The sequence below is a fragment of the Vombatus ursinus genome, unplaced genomic scaffold, assembly GCF_900497805.2.
Source record: "Vombatus ursinus unplaced genomic scaffold, bare-nosed wombat genome assembly UNPS02001419.1, whole genome shotgun sequence".
Classification (NCBI taxonomy): domain Eukaryota; kingdom Metazoa; phylum Chordata; class Mammalia; order Diprotodontia; family Vombatidae; genus Vombatus; species Vombatus ursinus.
This window is the reverse complement of record NW_020941197.1, coordinates 17194650-17216569: the sequence shown is the minus strand read 5'-3', so window position 1 is coordinate 17216569 and position 21920 is coordinate 17194650. Positions and strand designations below refer to the sequence as shown.

Genomic DNA, 21920 nt, shown 5'->3' with positions numbered 1-21920 from the left:
GCCTGAGAAGGCAACAGGTGGAGAGGAGGCGGGAGAGCGTTCCAGGCATGGGGAACAGCCAGAGAAGATGCCCAGAGAAGAGAGATGGAGGGTTTGGTTCAAAGAACAAGCAGGAGGCCGGTCAACGGATCAACAAGTTCGAGTTAGGAAGTAAGATATAAGAAGACTGGAAAGGTAGGAGGGGACTAGGCTTCCACTTTGCACAATATCTTCGCACAGACGCAGAAAAGTTCCTCGGCCCCGCCCGCTCCCCGCCTGCTCTTTTATGCACAGAGCGGAGTGGGCGGGGCCAAGGTAACCAGGGGTGCGGAGCTCCCGGGCGCGTGGGCATCACAAGGAAAGGGCGGGGCTCCAGGACGCTGGGGGGCGTGACGTCACCGGAGGTTGACGCGTTGCCAGGCGACGGTGGCGCCCAGAGTTAGCGGCGGAGTGGAGCGCGGCCCTGCAGGGGAGGTTGTTGGGCTGATCAGCCCCGGACTCAGAGCGCTCATCTACCCCCCGCCCACTCCCCCACCCCTCTCCCTTCCCCCCCCCCCCCGCACACATGGCTGTGGCTGCGGCCGTGGTGTCGCCGGTGGGCGTAGAGGATACGGTGCTTCGGCCCCGCGGCGGGGAGGAGGCCGGGGAGGGCGTGTACGTGGAGCGGGGCCCTGGAGCGGCCTACCACATGTTCGTGGTGATGGAAGACCTGGTGGAGAAGCTGAAGCTGCTGCGCTACGAAGAGGAGATCCTGCGCAGAAACAACCTGAAGCCCCTGTCCAGGTAGGACTCGAGGCGGCGGCCACGCCCCCTTACCGCCCTCGGGCGCCACGCGCCTGGCTCCGGCGGCCTGGGCCGGAGGGCTGGTGGTATCCCGTCCGTCCGTTCCGTAGTCTCCCACACACATGCGCACACCCCTTTTATCCCAAAGAGGAGGTAGCTGAACCAGACTCTTCCGTGCTTGCATCGCCCAGCTAGGACAGCAGTACCAAACCCGAGGAGTTTTGGGGCGTAGGTGAGAGGGGGAGAGAGCGTGCAAAAGTTCAGATTGGTTTTCTTTCAAAATGTGTCCCATTTGCAAGGCGCGATGCAAGGAGAGGCTGGAAAATGCATTCGTAGGATTTATGGACAAAGCTCTTGGGACTACGTCCATTGTTTATTGCCGTGTACACCAAGCTCCTGGTATGTAATTCTCCATCCTGTGGGCAGAGCACTGTGTTCTCTGAAGTCTGAAGAACAAAATACTTACTTTTGTTGGTGTGGAAAATTCAGAATCTATCATGTCTACAAAACAGTGCCTCTTTTTCTTTGATAAGAATAGACAGATACCACTTTCTTCACCAACGCACGGAGTCTAGATTTAGCCAAATAAATTGGTTTCATAAATTTCTTTCCATAATGCTGTTAAGATTTGTTTTGATTATTTTTGTGTTGTACGGATGAATTCGAGTTAGAATTCGACTTTAGAGTTGGAAGCAACTTTGCTTTACCTAATGTGTAATAAGCCCAAATAATTTTCCTGGGATTATCTCAGGCATGTTCTTCTACTCTTCATTCTTGTAATCATCCAAAATTTCAACTACCCAGCCTTTGTCTAAGTCATCTCTCTTGCATAGTTTATCTATAATCAGTGAAAAGTTGGAGGAAAAAAACAACATGTTTATAATATTGGTTTTAGTCATAGGTCACTATATATTATGATTTACATGTTATTATAAATTGATTGCTTAGACTGGATTGATTGGTATGTGATTCGTTTATATTTCAATTCAACAAACACTTAAGTACCCACTCTGCAAAATACTTGTACTGCCAAAGATGTGACACTTTGCCCAAATACATTTTTAAGAGTTAAAGTAATATGTTCTGTGTTTGTATTAATATTGATTATATCCCTATTACCTGACCAGTGCATCAGGCTGCTTGAGTGCATCTTAAATATGTGTATAGAGACATAGTGGGTTTCTTTGTTTCCATTTATCAGTTTTGACCAGGAGAGTGGAGGTGTAGTAATAACCATATATAACCATAATAATCTTGAGAGAAGCTGTGGAAGGGTTTAAGAGGTATATGTGTACTTGTATTTATAACATGTCATCATCTCCCTTCTTTGCCCCTTTCTGTTGTGGCCATTCACAGGTGGGCTATGTACTGAAAAAAGTTCACAAAAACTGAACTGCAACATAGATAGCATGCTCTCTTAATAAATGCTTTTTTATAAATTAAAGTTTATGATATGACAGAGACAGGAAAAATTCTTGAACTAGTATTACTTTAATGTTATTATTGCTAGCTATCTTGCTCTGAAATTTGTTATTAAATTTCGTAAGATCTCAGATCTGGGACTGTTTTTTGTTGAACTTGGGGGTTAGAAGTTACATTGAATATGTATATTTTAAAGTTAAAATGTGATATCTTAAAGCTTTTTAACTCATGTGATGGATTCAGGATCTTCTTAATCTTTTTTTTAAGTTTTCAGATATACTTCTTTATTTCATATCCTTTCTTCCTTGTACTATAGACATACTAGTTCAAATGTTTCATTTGTAATAACAGTAATGATTTTTCTGATTCTTTCATTTGGAAAGGCCATGTAGTAGTGAAAAGATCACAGAATTAGGTGTCAGGAGACCTAAATTAACAAATCCAATGCCGTCAGTAACTAGCTACATAACTTCTCTTGGGAGTTTAAAACAGAATAATAAATACATTTTCAAAAATTGGCTTGGTCACTCTGGGTGCCTCTTTTTCTTCTTAATTTCTAACCTGAGAAGACCACTACATTCCCTTGCAGCTCTGACACCTGTGATTTTCTGTATTAAGAAACTTTAATGTTCATGTGGCATATTGATATGGAAATTGATAAAGAGATCTGTCCTGAGGTTTTTGTTTGTTTTTGATGTTGCTATTAAAATAAAATATCCTTTTGAAATATCATAGATGTTACTATCTTGCAGCTCTTTAAGATTTCTTTTTTTTCCTTTGAAACAGACATTATTTTGCTTTGCCTACCAACCCAGGTGAACAATTTTACATGTTTTGCACTCTTGCCGCTTGGCTAATTAATAAAGCAGGATGCCCCTTTGAACAGCCACAGGAATATGATGACCCCAATGCAACAATATCTAATATATTATCTGAGCTTCGATCATTTGTAAGTGCACAAGAGTTTCTATTTTCAAGTTGTGAATTTTAAGCTCACTGTATTTGCTAATTAATTCAATATAAATGGCAGACTGTAATCTTTTTCCTATTTATAAATTTCTAACTTTTTCAGATGGGATATATCAAAGTATTACAATTACACTTAAAGTATTATCAACATAGTTTCAAGCATCTCTAGGTTCCTGTATCTGTCTTCCAAAAATTGTTAATTTACACTGATATATAGTTCAAAAATGTACATTATTTTTCTTAATCTTAAAAATTTCTTAATCAGAACTAAAATATGGATTTTTAGCTCACCTTTCTGAAAAAATAAGCAGCATCCAACAACTGAACAACAATTTTTATTTTGACACATCTTTTGATGGTGGTTCATAATGCAAGTATGCTTTTTATTTCTGTTCTTACTCCAGGGAAGAGGTAGTAGAGGTACTAATAGAGGTACTAAACATAATGCAAGCATTTAATTAATTCATGAACTTGCTGCATCAGAGAAATTGTAGATTATCATAATACCTAATTGTAAAAGTTGTAAAAATTAATCAGAGGCTATATCTACTTGACCTACCTCTGTGCTTTCCTTAGCACTCCATCATATAGACATGGCCTCACTTTCCCTTTCTTTTACATCTTTCCCTTCTCACACACACAGACACACTCTAAACTAACTTTCTTCCTAACTTCCTGTTGGTTCTAGCATCTACACAGTTACACAGGCTTGAAATCCCGAAGTCATCTTTGATCCTCTTCCCTCTCCATTTTCCCCTACGTGTTATCATTTGTCTTATCCTGCCAAGAAATTCTGTCTTCACATTTTTCAGGTCCAGCTCTTTTGCTTTCACTCTAACTAATCTCAGTCAAAATCTTAATCTATTCAACCAATCAGTTAATCAACAAACATTTATTAAGTGTCTACTTATTGTCAGGCATTATTATAGGTGCTGGGGATACAAAAACCAAAAATGAAACAGTCCCAGCTCCCAAGGAGCATCCATTCTATGGAGGGGAGATGCCATGTGTATACAGATATATGTACAAAATAGATACAAATAAATACACCTTAGAGTGGAGGTGCGCTTGTAGTTGGGAGCGTTGGGAAAGGTAGTTACTTGAGCTAAGTTGTGAAGGAAATGAGAGATACTATGAGGTGGAGTAGAAAAGTACATTCTAGGAATGGGGGACAGCCATTGCAGAGTCAGGGAGGTGGCACATGGAATGGAACATGGAACAGAGAAGAGAATAGCCTTTGCTACCCATAGGATACGGGAACATGAGTAATGTATAAGATTAGAAGGGAAAGATAGATTCAGCTGAGGCTGTGAAAAACTTTAAGAAAAACAAACAAAAGAGTTTATATTTTTGTCCAAGAGGCAATAGGGAGATACTGGAATGTTTTGAGTAGAGGAGTGACATGGTCATATCTGTGCGTAAGGAAAATCACTTTGGCATCTGTGTAGAGAGGATAGCTTGCAGTAGAGGATGAAGAGACAAAAAGAACAATTAGGAAACCAGTGTAATAATATAGGCAAGAACAGATTAGGGCCTGAAATAAGGCATGATGACTATATGAGAAAAGGGCAGGTGTAAAAATATTATGCAGGTAAAAAAGGCCATATAAGACACCTGGTTGGTTATGTGGAGTGTAGGAGAATGAGAAGTTGAAGAATAACAGTGGTTAAAATCATGGTGGTGCCCTTGACAGAAATAGGGAAATTCAGTGGGAAAATGAGATTTTTAGGAAAGATTATAAGTTCTCTTTTGAATATTTTGGGTTTGATATGGCTCCAGTGCATCCAATTTGAAATACCCAATATGTGGTGATATGGGACTAGAGCTCATAAGAGAGATTAGCCTGAATATATAAATCTGGGTGTCATCTGTAGAGAGGTGATAATTAAACCTTTGGGAGCTAATGAGGTCACTGAGTGAGAGTGTAGAGACACAAGAGAAACTGTCAGTCTTGGAGTACGTTCACAAGTAAGAGGCATGATCTAGCAAAGAAAGCTGAGAATGAACAGTCAGATATGTAAGAGAGTAGAATATCAGTTCTTGCCTAGCCTATTATAGTAGCCTAAGTGTTGTTCCTACTCTGCCTCTTTTCCCCCCTCCCCAGTCTACCTACACCTTTTCTACTTGACAGGGCCAAGTACTTTTAAGTACTGCAATGCTTTACCTAATGTATGGTCACTCCAGTTCTATATCTCTCTCATTATGTGTATGAGGGTATAATTTTGCTTCTGTGAATTTTTTAATTGAAAACCTATCCTTCCTCACTCTGAGAGATGTAAATAATCTCATCTACACATGACTATACTACTATGTTAGGGCTTTCTGTGCTTATCTGGATCTTTGTGTATTAGAAGTTTATTCTCCCTTCCCCTTTATGGAATCTAAATTAGCACAGTGGAGGGAGAGGAGAGAGAACACCTCTACAAAGTGCTTTAAACTTTGATTTCATGTTTTCAACACTAAAATCTGCTGAGAAAGTTTCTTCTTTTCCAAATAATTTCATTTATAAAATGTCTGTGTGGACACAGACAATCCCATAGCACCTTGCATTATGTCATTCATTAGCTAACCTTGAGTAAATCAGTGAGCATTCCTATCTCAACCAGTTACTATGCTGAAAGACACAAAAGTGTGTGCCTGAACCAGATGTTAGGTAACACTGTTGACTCCACCCACCGATCACCATCCAGGAACCTTGGAAAAGAAAGGAACAGCTCTTAACATATATGGGAGATGGGACTTTTCAGAGGAAGCTAGAAAACAGCCTTAGTTCTTTATCCACCCCAATCTGAACTGCCAAAACATTGCCCAAATCTGGATACGGATTTGCCAGTTTGTAGCATCCCATCTCCTGTTGGCTATAAAAAACTATCCCTTAATAAATATCCTTAGGACACATAAGTCCTGAGTGTGGGTTTCTTTTTCCAGTCTCTAATGTGAACACAGTTACCATATATTCATGCATTTGTAGAGACATTTGCCTTGAAGAGATTGAAAGGGCTTAGGAGACGCTGATCATGTCTTCCTCATTTCTAAATACCTCTGGGAGTTCTCATTCCAGTTGCTATCATGGGTGGCCCTAATTTATCATCCCATCTTTTATCTTACTTTCATCATAATCTTCCAAATACTTAAGACTATAGTAGGCCTTCAATGGCAAATAAAATGGCTGACCTGTCAGCCTCTAGTTTATCCTACTTTCCATCCTTCATATGGGGATTCTAATTATCTTCTTAATGTATCACTTTGATAATATTATTTCTTCTCAATATTATTTCTTCTCAAAAATTCATTGCCTCTCCATTGTCTGCAAATTTATGAATTCCTAATCCTGACATTTTGAGATCCTCCCCAATTTGACTTCTATCTTTCCCACCTTATTTCACATACTCTCTTTCACTTAGGCTATGTTCTAGCCAGACCGCTCTTTGTATCCTGCTGTCATTGTGTCCCAGTGCCTTTGCTCAAACTATTCCTTCTACCAGAATGGAATTTCTCTTGCTTCCTTAAGTCTCTGCCTGTTAAGAGTGCTTCATCTTTCAAGACCTAGTTGTGGTGCCACCTCTTTCTTGAAGCATTTCCTGATATTCTCCTCCCTTCCATCTTACCTTGTTTTTGGTCTGGGAATGTGATTTCAGTAGTATAGGTAACTCCAGGTGAAAAAACCTTACCTACCAGTGCAGATTACCACTTCCAGTCTTAGAGAGTTGCTTGGAGACACCTTGAGGTTAAATAACTAACTCAGGGTCACATATGAATCAGAGATGGGACTTAAACTCAGATTTCCCTGACTGAGACCATGCCTCCTATAACTTGTGTGCCTTGGATAATCCTTTGTATCAGCTACATGTGTATGTGATGGTGTTTCTTCACTATTCAGTTATAAATCCTCATCACAGATACAGTCAGGCCTATCTTTGTATTCCCAGTGCCTAGAAAAGTCCCTTGTTCGTAGTAGGTACTTAATATTTTTTTGAATTAAATTAAATTGATTTCAGCAATTCAGTGTTGGAGTTTGAGAGATTCTGTAAAACCAGTTGGCATTATATAGATCAAACAGCAGGCTTATTGATTTTTTTTTTTCACTTTTCAGCTGGTTGTTTTGCCTTTGTGTGTAGGCTGGCCTAAGGGAATAATGATTTTCCCTAGTCAGATAGCTCATCAGGAAAAGATGAACTGACTTCTTGCCAAATTTAGGCCATGTTATTTGTGTCTTAGGAAGAAGAGACGGGGAAAAAAAAGATGGACTAGAAGTATAATTATTTAAAACAGTATTTAACCTTCCTCTCCCCAAAACATATATATATATATATATATATATATATATAAAATATATATGCAGCATGTCATTTGTCTCATCACATTTGGAATATAAAAAAGAAAATACTTTGTTTTTATTTTAGGAAAGATCTGCAGATTTTCCTCCATCAAAATTAAAGTCAGGTCATGGAGAGCATGTATGTTATGTTCTTGATTGTTTAGCTGAAGAAGCCCTAAAATATGTTGGTTTCAGTTGGAAAAGGTAAGATCATAGTCTAGTAGTACTATATTATGTAAGCAGCACATTAAAACAAACTGTTCAGAACCTTAAAAAGTGATCTCATGAAAAACCCTTCCTATTGTTTTATTTCATATTGGAAAAACACCTCAGATAATAGAGAAGAGAAAAAAGTCAATATAGAACTGAAATGTTTAGTGACTTTTTATGCTAGTTTTAAAGTAAAGGGTTAGATATTTTGCTTTTGTGATCAACTATATAAACTTATTCTGGCAGGGATGTGTGCATTTTAAATTTGATTGTTAGAGTTAGGCAGGGCCTTTAAAATCACATAGACCAAGTTACTCATTTTACACATGAGGAATGATAAGTGTGGTTAAAAAAAAAAACCTTATAAAATTACATAGTCCATAGATGAGAAAGGGGTAGTGAGGTGGTCCAGTGGATAGAGTGCCAGGCCAGGACTCAGGAAGACTCATCTTCCTGAGTACAAATTTGGCTTCTGACGCTTACTAACTGTGTGACCCTGGGCAAATCACTTAACCTTGTTTGCCTCAGTTTCCTCTTCTGTCAAATGAACTGGAGAAGGAAATGGCAAACCTCTCCAGTATCTTTGCCAGCAAAACCCCAAATGGGGTCATGGGAGTCAGATTCAACTCAAGCAACTGAACGACATCAATAGCTGAAAAAAAAATTAGAGGGGACAATCAGCAAATCAACAACTCCAAGTAAGAATCATAAAATCTTAACTGTCATAGCTTATAGTCTGTATCAGTACTGTGGTATAGTGGAAAAAACATTGATCTTGAAGTTAAAACACCTGAGTTCAAAGTTTAAAAGTTTAAAGTTTAGTAGCTTATATGACCCTGGGCAAGTCATTTAACTTCTTTATGCCTTAGTTTCCTCATCTTTAAAATGAGGATTGTAATACTTACATTATCTACCACAGAGGGAATGCTAAAGTACTACGTAGGAATATACCAATTTAATAATACAATAACATAAACATTATTTTAGCACACACAGATCACCTGGAAGTTTGCACAAATACTAACTCATATTTTTTCATATTCCCGAATGTCACATTCAGGAAAATTCCAGTGAAGGTCACTGTTGTGGCTTGTACTTTGTAAATATCATATATCAGAAGTTAGAAAATTTTAATAAAAGTTTGTTTCTGTTCTGAGCATTTTCCTTATTATTTCTTTTATAATTTATTTTTTAAGTAAATACACAAATTAAACTTAGCTGTCTTCTTTTAGACCAGTATACCCAGTAGAAGAATTAGAAGAAGAAACAGTTCCAGAAGATGATGCAGAATTGACAGTAAATAAAGTAGATGAAGAAATTGTGGTATGTATTTGTTTACATCAGATTTTTTATTAATTGTATTAATCACTAGCTCTGAGTTTCCTGTGCATAAATATCTTTTGTTTCCTATAAGAATAGGGAAGCATTTTTTAAGCACCTACTATATGCCAGGCACTGGTTTAAGCACTTTAAAAATACAGTGATAGAAGTTGTCATATCCTAGAATATATTTTTTTCAGTAACTTTTAGGAGAGAAAAATATTAAATATAGGTCCAAGTAAGAAGAGTAGGTATGTGCTCCTTATTTCTTCACTGCTACTTTCAGGTCCTCCCTCTGCTAATATCTCCTTCATATATGCAGATACTGTTTGCAGTTATCTACCAGCCCTCAGATCATTCCCCCTCTTTCATCAGGTGGTTTAGATTGGGAGTTTCTCGTCTTTCTCATTAATAAAACCCTTGCCTTTCTACTCCCCTCTCAAGAGAAATATTTCTTTCTTGTTCTCCCCGTACCTGTCTGAATTCCTTCTCAGTTTCTATCGCTGGATCATCATTCATGTCCCACCTGCTAAACATCATTTTACATCAGGAACTATCGTCGGCTCTCTTATCCTTCTATATTAGGAGTTATTAACCTGGGGCCTATAATCTTGATTAAAAAATATTTGGGGGGCAGCTAGGTGGCGCAGTGGTTAGAGCACTGGCCCTGGAGTCAGGAGGACCTGAGTTCAAATCCGGTCTCAGACCAGACACTTGACATGTACTAGCTGTGTGACCCTGGGCATGTCACTTAACCCCATTGCCTAGCCAAAAAAAAAAAAAAATATATATATATATATATATATATGTATATATATATATATGTATATAGATATAGATAGCTATTTCAATATAATTTATTTCCTTTGTATCTCTTTGTATTTTATTTTATACATATAAAAAACCTTATTCTGGAAAAGGGTTCCATGGACTTGACTAGATTGCCAAAAGAGTCCATGACAAAAAAGAGGTTAAAAACCCCTTTTCCTCTCTCTCTCTTCTCTGTCTCTCTGTCTCTCTCTCACTTTCTCTGTGATCTTATTGGTGCCCATGCATTCAATTATATCTCTATTCCAATGACTCCCAAATCTTCACGCCCAGACCTCATCTTTCTCCTGGGCTCCAGTTTGTCATCTCCAGTAGCCATGGATGTCCCATGGAGTCTATCACTATCCTTTCATTGATTCAGGTTCACAACTTGGGAGTCACCTTTGCCTTCTTTCTCTCTCTCCATCCTTCCCTCCCTCCCTTTCTTTCTCCCTCCTCCCCCTTCCGTCTCCCCATCTCTTCTTCTTCCTCTCCCCAGACCCAAGCAAGTGCCAAATTTTGATTCTGCTTCCACCTATTTTTCCCATTTTTCTCACCCATCCTCTTCTCTTCGGTTCCATAGCCACCACCTTTGTTTTGTTTCAAAACAAAGCTTTGTGTCCCTAGCACGTCACATAGAGGAGTTTCTTAATAAATGCCTGTTGATTAATAGTTAAATTTCTCATCACCTCTTGCTTGGGCTTACTAATTGACTCTCAGTGTTCTCCAGTCTGTTCTCCATAGATTTTTCTGTCTTTTGTGCCATTGCCAAAATAATCTTCCTAAAACATGACTCTAACCATGTCACTGCCCTGCTCAAAAAGTTTCAGTGACTCCCTCTTGCCTCTACGGTAAAAATACAGGCTCCTTTGCTTGGCATTCAAAACTCAAAATCTGGCTTCAGCCTCCCTCTATCTATAAGCTTATTTCATATCATTCCCCTCAATACACTCCATATTCTAGCCAAATACGTAAGCCTGGCTTAATTCCTATTCTTTTGCCCTAACACCATAATTTCATTTCTTAGTGCTTTTGTGTCCATAAAATGAATATAACAATACCACCCCACAGAAATGTTCAGATCAATGAATGTTGGTCAAATGTTCTTGAGGGCTTCAAATAAAAGATCTTATTTAAATTGCACTACACCTTCTGGGCCTTTGTGCATGTTTAACATGCTGTTCATAATATAAAACTTAAAAGACCAGGTCTCTAATGTTTAAATCTCTGTTTGCTACAACAGATCAGAATTGTGAGGCCAGTGGGAACAGAGAGAACTTCTCAGATAGTCCATTGCCCAGAACTTGAGATAGATTGATTAGACTTGACAATTTGAATATGGAAACATATGTGGAATTTGGTGATTGAAATATATTAAAGAACTACTTTATTCTGTGTGTAAATTATTGTGTCCTGAACTAATTAAAATTTTTGAGTAAACTTTACCTGTAACTAGTAAAATACCCTGAAAACTCAATGTGGAAGTAAGAAAGCAGTTAAGATAGCAAATAACCATCAGAGGAAATTTCTTACTCACTAACTGAAGATGGAAAAGCCATTATATTACAGATAATTATATTTATGAATTTAGTATCATTTAAAAGGATATACTTTTTTGCATTATAAATTGAAAATTTGAAGGTGTATATATAAGCCTTATCAAGTATTTTGATTCAATAAAGAAATATAATTCTGAAAATCTCTTTCACTCTCCCTGTTACATCAGACTCCTGCTTCCTTCTACTTTCCTGTTCTTTTTTTTTTGCCTTAGTGTTAAAGGTTAAGTCTAGTCCCAGTACTTCAATTTTTAATCTTTAAAGATCCTCCACTACATGCTGTTTGACATAATAAAACTATAGCACATTATTGCTGTGGCTTCTGGGCCACCTCAGCATTTTGAAGTCCTGGGTGCATTTAAAACCAAATTATAGCAGCATTAGTGGGGGAAGAGGGGAGATAATCATTTTGCAGGGGTGTCTAACCTGGGTCCAAGGACTCCCAAGGATTCTGTTGATTAATTTCAGGGCATCCACAAATTTTGTTGAGAAAAAATACATCTTTATTTCAATATCCATTGGTTTCCTTTGTATTTTTATGTGCTTTATGCCTTTAAAAACATTATTCTGGGAGAAGTCCATGACACAAAAAGAGGTTAAGACCACATTAGAGCAAAGATGTCAAACTTGCAGAACTCCTCCCCCCTTATCCCATCTACTTCACCATGCCTCCCTCCCTGCCATGGGTGGAACCAGATTAAAGTTGGGAAATGTTTAACAAAATAAATAAAAATGAAATAAAAGATAAATAATGTTAATTTGTGGTTTTCTAAGTCAATGTGTGGTCTGTAGGGATTCCATTTCTGTTTGATTTTGACAACACTGCCTTAGAGAATCCATGGAAATAAGGTCCTTAGCCAGGCTTTTCTAATAGATTCAGATCCTTTCCTATGTGACCTGTGCCTAGGATCCTTTCTGTCTGTGCATATTCAGTTTTATCCCTGTACTTTTTTCCCACTTTTCATTATAATATTAACACATTCTTTTCAAAGTTGTATTTGTACTTCTTTTTTTATCAGCATTCTCTCCTTTACTTCAAATTCAGGGGACTCTTTAACAGTCCTTAACACTGTTTCTGTGATTTCCCTTTTTATCTCTCACACACTTTCCCAATAAGAGGTATCAAACTTAGAAATTTTCTGGAGGAGTTATAGGGCTAATAATTTTGAAAAGTATTGGACTTGTTTCTGCAGGCTATTAAAAATACACTTAGAGTAATTGATTGACTGCCTAAGCATGTGACCAGGTTGTAGTAGGAAATTTCTAGGTGGAGTAGTTTAGGCAGCCTAAACTCTGAACAAAAGATTAGATTGTAGGAAAGCCAAGGTAAATCCATCATAAAGAATCACAGTTTCTTTGAGGAACATCCTAAGTCAATATGGAAGGATTGTGATGCTTTTGTAATTTAGAAGAACCTTGACTTGTTTTTAAACGCTTCTAGGAAACCACGAAGTAGCCCTTTCTCTCTCTTGTCCTCTCTATATATGTATATGGAGAGAGAGAGAAAGAGATGTATATATGCATATAGATATGATTTTTAAATTTTTTACTTCTATTTTTGTTTTTATATCACCATCATTTACAAATAGATCTTTCAATCTTCCCTACCTAGAGGCTATCCTGTGTAAGAAAGAAATATGAAAACAATGAGAGGAAAAGGAAAAAACACCTCAGCAAAACTAACCAACCCATAAGCCAAATCTGCCTATGTATAATATAATCTTCCATTCCATAATACTCAACCTTTGCAAGAAAGGAAAAGGGGTTCATTTCATCTTTTCTTCTTTGGGACCAAACTTAGTTGTTAAAATTATTATAATTAGGATGTTACATCTGTGTTTTGTTGTCATTCTTGCTTTGATTGCTCTTTCCATTTATGTAGTTGATGTGTATGTTATCTTCCTGGTTCTGCTTATTTCACTAACATAACTCTTCTTGTGCTTCTCTGTATTCTTTATAATCATCCTTTTTTGGGGGTTATAGTATTACATTCATATATTACAGTTAATTTTACCTTTCTCTAATTGATGGGCATCTGCTTTGTTGCTAGTCTTTTACTACCTTAAAAAAAAAATAGTACCATAAATATTTTGGTATGTATAGGGCTTTTCCTTCTTTGGCCTCGTTGGGGGTCACAGAGGAATATCTGGGTCAAAGAGTGTGGGCAAAATTCAGTCACTTTTTTTAGCATAGTTGCAATGTCTTTCCAAATTGGTTAGACTACTTCACAGCTCCACTAAGAGTACAATCTTTGTTTCCTGTCTTTCCATAGCCTTTTTAGCATTTACTAATCTCATCTTTTCTCATATTTGTCAATTTGCTATTTATGAGGTGAAACCTCAGGGTTGTTTTGATTGATAAGTCTCTTATTAGTGATTTGGAGCGATCTTTCACATATGGTTTTTAATAGTTTAATAATTCTTTTGACAAATGTTTGTTCTCAAAGGTCAGATCCTTTGAACACATTATGGTGGAATAGTTCCTAGACATATTTTTTGTATCAGTTCTGTATCATCTTGGATATCAGACCCTTTTCAGAGATATTTGATGCAAATTTATTTTCTAATTGACTACAGCCTTTCCTATCCTAGTTGCATTAACTTTGTTCATGCAAAAGCTTTTATAATTTAATGTAATAAAAAATTATCTGTTTTATCTTTTGTCATAATCCTATGGCTTGTTTGGTTAAGAAGTCTCCCCCTGCCTAGCCTTGGCTATGAAAGTTAAGTGATCTGGTTCTCGTATTTTTTCTATGGTTTTCTATATTCGTGATATTCAGGTTGTGCGGATTTTTAGCCTATGTTGGCATATGACATAACATGTTGATCTAAACCCAGTTCCTGCCATATTTTTTACATTTTCCTACAAGTTCTTGTCAAATAGGGAATTTTTCCATAAGTAATTTATGTTCTTGGATTTATCAAGCATTTTATTACTGAGTTAAAATGTTTTTGATTCTTCTTTATCTAGCTTGTTCTACTGATGTACTTTTCTGTTTTTATAACTAATTCCAGAAGGTTCTGATGATTATTCCTTTATGGTATAAATTGATACTCTATATTTTTTAGAAAACCAATGCATTGGTTCATTTGCATGGTAACTGTCCCAAATCCTGCAGCCCTATAAATAGCCTTCAGTGACTATGTTTCTAGGTCTGGCATAGATATTCTCTGTTTCTTAATCAGTCATAAGACTGAGTCCCAATAAATTTCCTTATCCATTCATTTTGGGCCCATCCGATGGCTAGTAAGTATTTCTTTTTTCAAAAAAGCAATAGCAACTTACATGTCAAGGATTTGTGATTTTTGTCTGTGTAGATCAAACCCATCTCAATCTTAATAGATGAAATCATGAGTTGCTCTGATGCAAAAGATTAATTACCTGGTAGCCTATCTATAGATGAAGAGTTTCTGAACTTTGCTAAGATGATTCCTAGATGACAGACATAAATTCTTTCACCAGAAAATACTGCCTTCAATATGGTATACTACCTTATTATTCACAGTCTCTATAGATTTGTCTTTTTTTTTCCTGCAAGAAATCTTAGATAAAACCTAATATAATGTGTGTATATTCATATAGTATTTTTAAATTATGATTTATGATGACAATGTATTAAAGAAATTTTTTCTTTTCCAAGGAAGAGGAGACTGACAATGAAGAAAACTTTATTGATCTCAATGTTTTAAAGGCACAGACCTACCGATTGGTGAGTTAATATATCCATTACTGATTCATAAACAAAAAACATTAAGTAATTAAGCTTTAATCACTACTTATATTTTGGCATAAGTTGAAATTAATAGAACCAACGGTTTTGTTTTTGGAGTTTTTGTTTTAAAAGTTCTTTAATTATTTTCACATATCTAAAAATATAATTGTAACAAAAAAATGAATAAACAAATGCATACTATAATTTCACTGATTTAAGACTTAGTTAAATACATTTAACATAGTACAGTGGAAAGAAGGCTTTCTTCTTTACTGGTTCTTTACCACATCTAAGCAGTTGACTCCTTTGAGCAGCCTGTTCTATCCTCTTTTAAATAAGATCATAGTATTTATTTTGTTCACCTCATAGGATTGTTGTAAGGAAATCAATTTGTAAATCTTTAATGCTATGTAAATGTGAGTTTATTTTTATTATTAATGGCCAAATAAGTAGTAATACTGTGTCTCTGGGGCTTATTTGACATTATCAAGTGCTACCTTGTATCATTAGTTAATATTATTATAAGCAAATGCCTTATTTACTAAAATTCTTGAAGGTGGAGACTTTGTTTTACACTTCTGTGTATCTCTCATAGTGCCCTGTGTGTTGAATAAATATTTATTTGTGGTTGATAAACTGGAAAGTCAATAAGTAGACCTTTTTTAATAGAGAAACCCAATGCCTTACATTTGAACATTTGTTCGACTGGTTAACTTAGTAGCCATAGTAAAGGCACTTCCCTCCCTATTGTGGATATTCCTTTGTCGTTTGTCTTTCTCTTCAACTCATATTGCCTTGGACTGTCACTTTACCATTCCATCTTCTCCCCTTGGCCCAGCCCAGGATGTCCAGGGCAAAGTCTTCGGTGGCCACTGGTGTTACTGAGGAGGAGGTGGAAAAGGGTAAACTCTCAAGAGCCAGGATTCAAGCCGAACTCTTCTCTCTTCAAGTCTTGTGTTCTTCCCACTATCTGATGAAAAAAAAAATGATCAGAAAGAGTTGGTAATGCTGTAGAGGGAAACAAGCTAATGAGCCAATACCCATGGCCTGTAGAAGAAAGTGTTATGGGTCTAGCAGGATATAATAGTGCACCCAACTGTCTTTCGAACTTGACTACTAGACATGTGTTTCACAGTTCAGAAAAGGGAAGGAAGTCAGCAATGGGAACTACCAAAAATAAAAGAGAATAAACTAAGCTTAGCAGTACATGAAGAAAAAAGTGATAAAAAGCTCAGGTGGCTAATCTAAGAAGGGAATTCTCCATCAGTTGTTCAGCGTGTGGTAAAGCAAGCAAGGTCAAAGGGCTTCTAATCCAATAAAGAAAAAAGAGCACTGTCATTGCAATAAGAGGACCTGGTTTCAAATCCCACCTTTTCTGTTTACCTGAGTGATTTTGGGCAAGGCACTTAACCTCCTCAGGCCTCAAGTTTCCTCATCTATAAAATGAAAGGTTTGGATTGGATGGCCTTTGAGGTCCCATCTAGGACTAAATACATGATCCTATGATCTTTGGCAGAAGCCAGTATTATATACATAGACTATCATGAAATATTTGTGATTACTAGGCTATGGCCAATATAAGCTACGGGCAGAATATTCTTTAATATACTACAAACTTATATCCAGTGATAATATTTGAAAACCAAAGAGGTGTTGGCAATATCCCACTGGCATTTCATTAACTGGGGAGCTAGTGGGCCCAAGGGAAATACAGTCATTTTTGGATCCTGAGCAATTGCTCAGGGGAGAAGCAAGGTTCATTTAATTGTAGTGAAAGAAGGAATAATTAGAGGAACAAAGACCATGACTTTTGCTAAAATGCCAGCCACCCCATGATTTAAATGAAACCTATTCCCCAATAACTGAACTTTTCTGGAGAATTCTTAGTGTGTGATGATAATAACTGCTAATGTCCTGGCTGTGACTGTCAAGGAGCTTCTCTGTGAGGGGACCACACACCAGCTGCAGCTGAGGACTGAGGGTAATTTCTGCTCTTGGAGAGAAGGAATGAGTGCTGCCATCATGAGACTCATCCTGCGCATACTGTGTAGACCAGAAGAATGTCTAAGTTACTCTGCCATGTATGGAGAAATCCTTTGAGTGTACTTACTCTCAGAATTCAGAGGCCAGGACTTGGAGCTGGGGATAAGAAGAACAGAATAAGAAGAGTATTTTTTTTTAATTTATAGAATTTAAGAAGTAAAAACCTTTGTTTGTTAAAAGTATTTTATTTCGATCACTAATAGTTTTATGAACCATTACAAATTGGAAGACATTGATCCAGCAGCATGGTCTTGTGAAAAACATATGCCTAGTAATAGAACAAGGATCACTCAAGCAACATCTGACACATTCATTCATGTGGGAACAGGTAGACAAAGACATTATACCCATGTTCTCAACCTTCTCAAAGTTAAAATAACAACAAAGGAGTGATTGGGGCCAATAGGGAGTCATACCAGCAAGAGTCCTGTTCCTATAGCTTTCAAATCCCGCACCCCCATCTTTTCAAAGCCCTATTTCTGTTCCTCTTATCCCTCTAAGCCCCTTTTTTGCCCCTTTGTACTCCTCATCTCCACCATTCATTTACCAGCGTCTGCCCTTTTGGAATCATTGACCTGAAAACCATGGGAGCCAGGGAGTAGATTAGAGCTGAGGAAGTCCCTGTTCAAACTGGAACTTTTACCCATTCCCAATGTAGGAGTCAGGAGAAATGTGTTGCTGGCATTCAAAATTAGAACTACATATGCCTTTTTTTTTCCTACATAGAAACATTGTAAAACATGTTGATTGGGTACTACAGAACTAAGTATAGTACTGAACTATTATATTTTTAGTACCTGTGGGTTAAATTAGCTTTTATGGGTTATCTTGGGAATGTAGCCACCATTTTATTTAATCACCATGCCTAACTAGACCATGAGCTTCATGGTCATAGGAACCATGCATTTCTATATTACCCCAAGCACCCAGCAAGTGCCTTGTGGGTAGTAAAGACTCCATAAACATTTGTTGAACTTAAATTGAAACAAATGGCATCAGAGGGGTGCTGGAGCCAGGTCAAACTGGCTTAGTAGTTAACTTTTCATTGTGAGCATTTATACCTCGGAAGTAAACAAATGTTTGTCTCAGATATCAATAAATGCTACAAATCAGGACTTGACTTATTGTTTTGTTGGTTGTCTAGATTTAAGAAAGCAGTGGAGAAAATGTTAACAATGCAGATTAAACTTTAAAGTGTATCATATGTACATTTTTTTCCCAGAGAGTCAGTTGTTAAATATTTACCAGCAAACCACTGAATACAACTGTTAACTTAGCATTTAAATCCAAATAAGCCAAAGAATTCCAGATTAAAATCCAATAACCATTGCAACACTCATTAACTACCATTTGCCATTTAAATGCATTATTACCTTGCCATCTTTTTTAAACATTATTTTTGCTTTGTGATCCTGGGAAGAAGGTGGATGTGGGGATCATAGACTAGAGACGATGCACTTAGAGTTATAAGAAGAAAGAAAAAGTAGTTTAGATGGATATACACATGGTTATTAGAAGGAAGAAAATGTCTTTCTTCATAATTTTTATATTAGACATTAATGTCTCATGACTTCTCCCTTAGGGAAAAAAAATGACCAGATATGAGTAGTGAGATAGAAATAATTTTTATGGTGCAGTATGGCTTCCCCACCCTGATCATCACTGACTTGTGACCCTGCTAGGACCTTTTCTGCCCCACCTCCATTACATAGAATAGGTAAGTTTAAGTGATTTTTTTTCCACTTTGTGGCTTTGTAAAATCCTTTAAGTACTAAATTCCATTGACTTGGGTTATATAATAAATATCCTCAACAGGTAAGAACTATGATTGCTATTCCATAAGAGGAAGAAGCCTAGAATACCAGGTGTTTGTGGATGGTCAGCCATCAAGTACTAATGAGGCAGACAGCTCTTTCATTTTTTAAAAATCTGGCAAGCTCACCATGTTGCCCACTAAAGCCATCTGCCTGAGACAGCTGTGTGTCTGACTGAAGCTTAGGATGGCACAGGTTGCGCTTTCACAACAGGATTGCTATTTAGGTTTGTCTCATAATAGATTTAAGATTTTATGATTCAACGAGGAGGACTTGCAAGGTATAAGAGAGATTATTTTAGTAAAAGTGAATGTAATGGGACCTTTACCAAAGCTAGAAATATGCAAAATTTAAAGAATATAGTGCATGTATTATGTGTAAAACCAGCAGAATATGTTAAATTTGAAAAGGTATTTATGAGCTTGTTGTTTGGAACTGTCTTCCGATAGAAGCATGGTATGGGTGGTGCTCAGATCCTTGCATCCAGAGCCCAAGTCTATTGAGAAATCACTAGTGGGAAAATGAGCAGAGGCTTTTGTGATTGGTTATCTCTGGTGGCATTGTTAAGGGAGGGTTTAGGCTGCAGGAAGATGAGAATGAAGGCTGGTCTAAGGCTTCCAAGGCAGTAGTTTCTGCAACAAGGGAGAGGGAGGCAGCGTCTGTTCACATGTAACAGCATCATATTGGCACATTGCATTCTCTTTCTCTGGTTTAAAAAAAAAAAGAAAACTGCATACTCTAAATGCTGTTTTAAAATGCCCATCACTTCATTTCAAAACATTTTTTTCAAACATGTCTTAGACACTATTCTTCATTGAGATGCTAAATTTGAGATTTTAGAAACCAAATCCTGAGTTATACAGAATAAAACTAAGCATTTCAAAAGGTTTGAACACAATTGGTTTTTAATTGCTTAGCAAAAATATCATCATACCAAGAAATTTCAGTTTGAAAAGCAAAAGCTGTAAGAAAGTGAAAATGTGGGCTTGGAATGGAAATGTTATTTTAGTTTTAGCTAGAATGTCACTAGTACAGATTTTCAATAATGTGGCAGTCAAAGAGGAACAATGTAGGGGTTTTTTTTTGTCAATTTAAAAAATAACCTTTTTTTACACTTTATGATTTTACACTTTTTACTTTCTTATTCTCTATGGTGGAATAAAGCCTGTGGCGGAATTATTTTTAGTTCTCCAATTTTTCCCTCATTCTTAGAACCTAAATATCTGGAAATGGACAGAAATGTAGCAAACGGGGGAGAAAAATCTGGCTCCTCTGCTTTTAGGAAGACAAATGATTCTTGCCCTCCTCAGTGAGAAGGACAGTGTTTCACTCAATCTGTTAATGTAGTTTTTTGTTTTGTTTTGTTTTTTTGAGGCAGGCAGGGTTAAGTGATTTGCCCAGAGTCACACAGCTAATAAGTGTCTGGGGTCACATTTGAACTCAGGTCATCTTGACTCCAGGTCAGGTGCTCTGTCCATTGTGCCACCTAGCTGCCCCTGTTAATGTAGTTTTAGGATTTTTTTTTTTAAACTCAGAATAGGATGGATTCTCACCTTCATCTGAGTAGTAAGCTGTGAAAGTGGAAAAGGCACGAAATAGGACTTTTCAGTGGCCTTTCTAGTCCTGTGAGATAAAGCTCTACACTTAATTTGGAGGAGTTTGCTAACACTAGGATAACAGTATGCTTTTGTGTCACGTGGCAATTAAACAGCATGGATGTAACACTGTGTGGTGATGACACCTTACAGAAAAGGATATAGTTTCTGTCCTCCAGAAACACACATAAAAATCTTAGTATATATGGCTGCTTCTTGTTGATGATGTTGTTGTTGCTATTGTTGACTTGAAGCCCTGGAGTCATTCAAAGTATCAAGTACCTGTACTTCACCTTATATCTCCAATTACCAAGTTGTATCAAGTCTCCAAAATTTCTTTCTCTGTTTCCAATTCTATCCCTTCTTTATTTATAAAGTTAACACCCTCATTCTAGACCTCATCACTTTTGCTGGACTACTACAGTAGCCTGCAGGGCCATCTCCTGTTGTCTTAATCTATATCTTGCCACTGGACCCAGCTGACTCCTGAGAAGAGAGTGAAGCTGGTGACTTTGCACAGCTCTCCCTTACTTAAATATAATTCACTTGTATGTCACGGCATCACCTCCCTGATGTCATGATCCTCTTCAAGAACGAAGGATAGACAGCTCCTTGAAGGAGCGGAAAGTCGGCGCTGCCTCTGAACCCCCAGAGCCCCCAGAGGAGATGCTCTTGGCTGAGGTGGACGGAGCAGGCCGGTGCCTAGGGACAGTGGCGTAGGCAGCACACTCCAGCTACCCCCAGTTCCACCCCAGAGCCACCATGCGCTGTCAGCCTGCACTGTCAGCCTGGTGTTCACCAGCTGTTGCAGTAACATGATGTTCCTGGAGCTCCTCTCCAGAGATCCAGAATGCTGAGAAGGAATTTCACTTTGTGTCTTCAAGTCAAGAGGTGGCTGACTGCAAATAAACATGGAAGTAGAGATATTTTCCCCTCAGGAAAATGTCTCTCCTTCAGAAAGACTGAGAATTTGACAAGAAGTCATACTGTTTGCAAAGCCTGTGGATTTTCATTTTGTTATTAATGATAATAAAAATAACTAATTATAATAGGGAAAAAATTGTTATTTTTGTCAATAGTTCTTACTGAGGAACAAAATCCAGAAAAATATTGAAGTATAAGAAAAGGAGAGTTGGGTTACCACTCCAAAGGTTTAAATATCAGTAAATTATCGTATGCCCTTTGGAATTCAAATTCTTATGCAAAGAAAGTAACTAAAATGTCTATCCCTTTTTACTCAGAGATTCTATTATTGGCATATACCCTAAGGAGGTAAGTGACACAAAGAAAGGCCCCATGTTCACCAGAGTATTTATAGCAACCCTTTTTTGTACTAGCGAAGAATTGGAAACAAAGTAGATGCCTGTTGATTGGGGAATGGTGCATGAAAGT

The 21920-nt window shown here is 37.4% G+C and overlaps 1 protein-coding gene across 1 annotated transcript in view; it reads left to right on the top strand.

Moving 5' to 3' along the window:
* The first annotated feature begins 529 nt into the window (after nucleotides 1-529).
* The window catches only part of IFT57 (intraflagellar transport 57), a 76351-nt gene continuing 54960 nt past the window's right edge, over nucleotides 530-21920 (top strand). The window contains exons 1-5 of the mRNA XM_027868201.1: nucleotides 530-762; nucleotides 2971-3133; nucleotides 7557-7675; nucleotides 8914-9004; nucleotides 15005-15073. Of these exons, the coding sequence (XP_027724002.1) occupies nucleotides 545-762; nucleotides 2971-3133; nucleotides 7557-7675; nucleotides 8914-9004; nucleotides 15005-15073 (660 nt within the window). The 5' untranslated portion in view covers nucleotides 530-544. The remainder of the gene's footprint in view (nucleotides 763-2970; nucleotides 3134-7556; nucleotides 7676-8913; nucleotides 9005-15004; nucleotides 15074-21920) is intronic.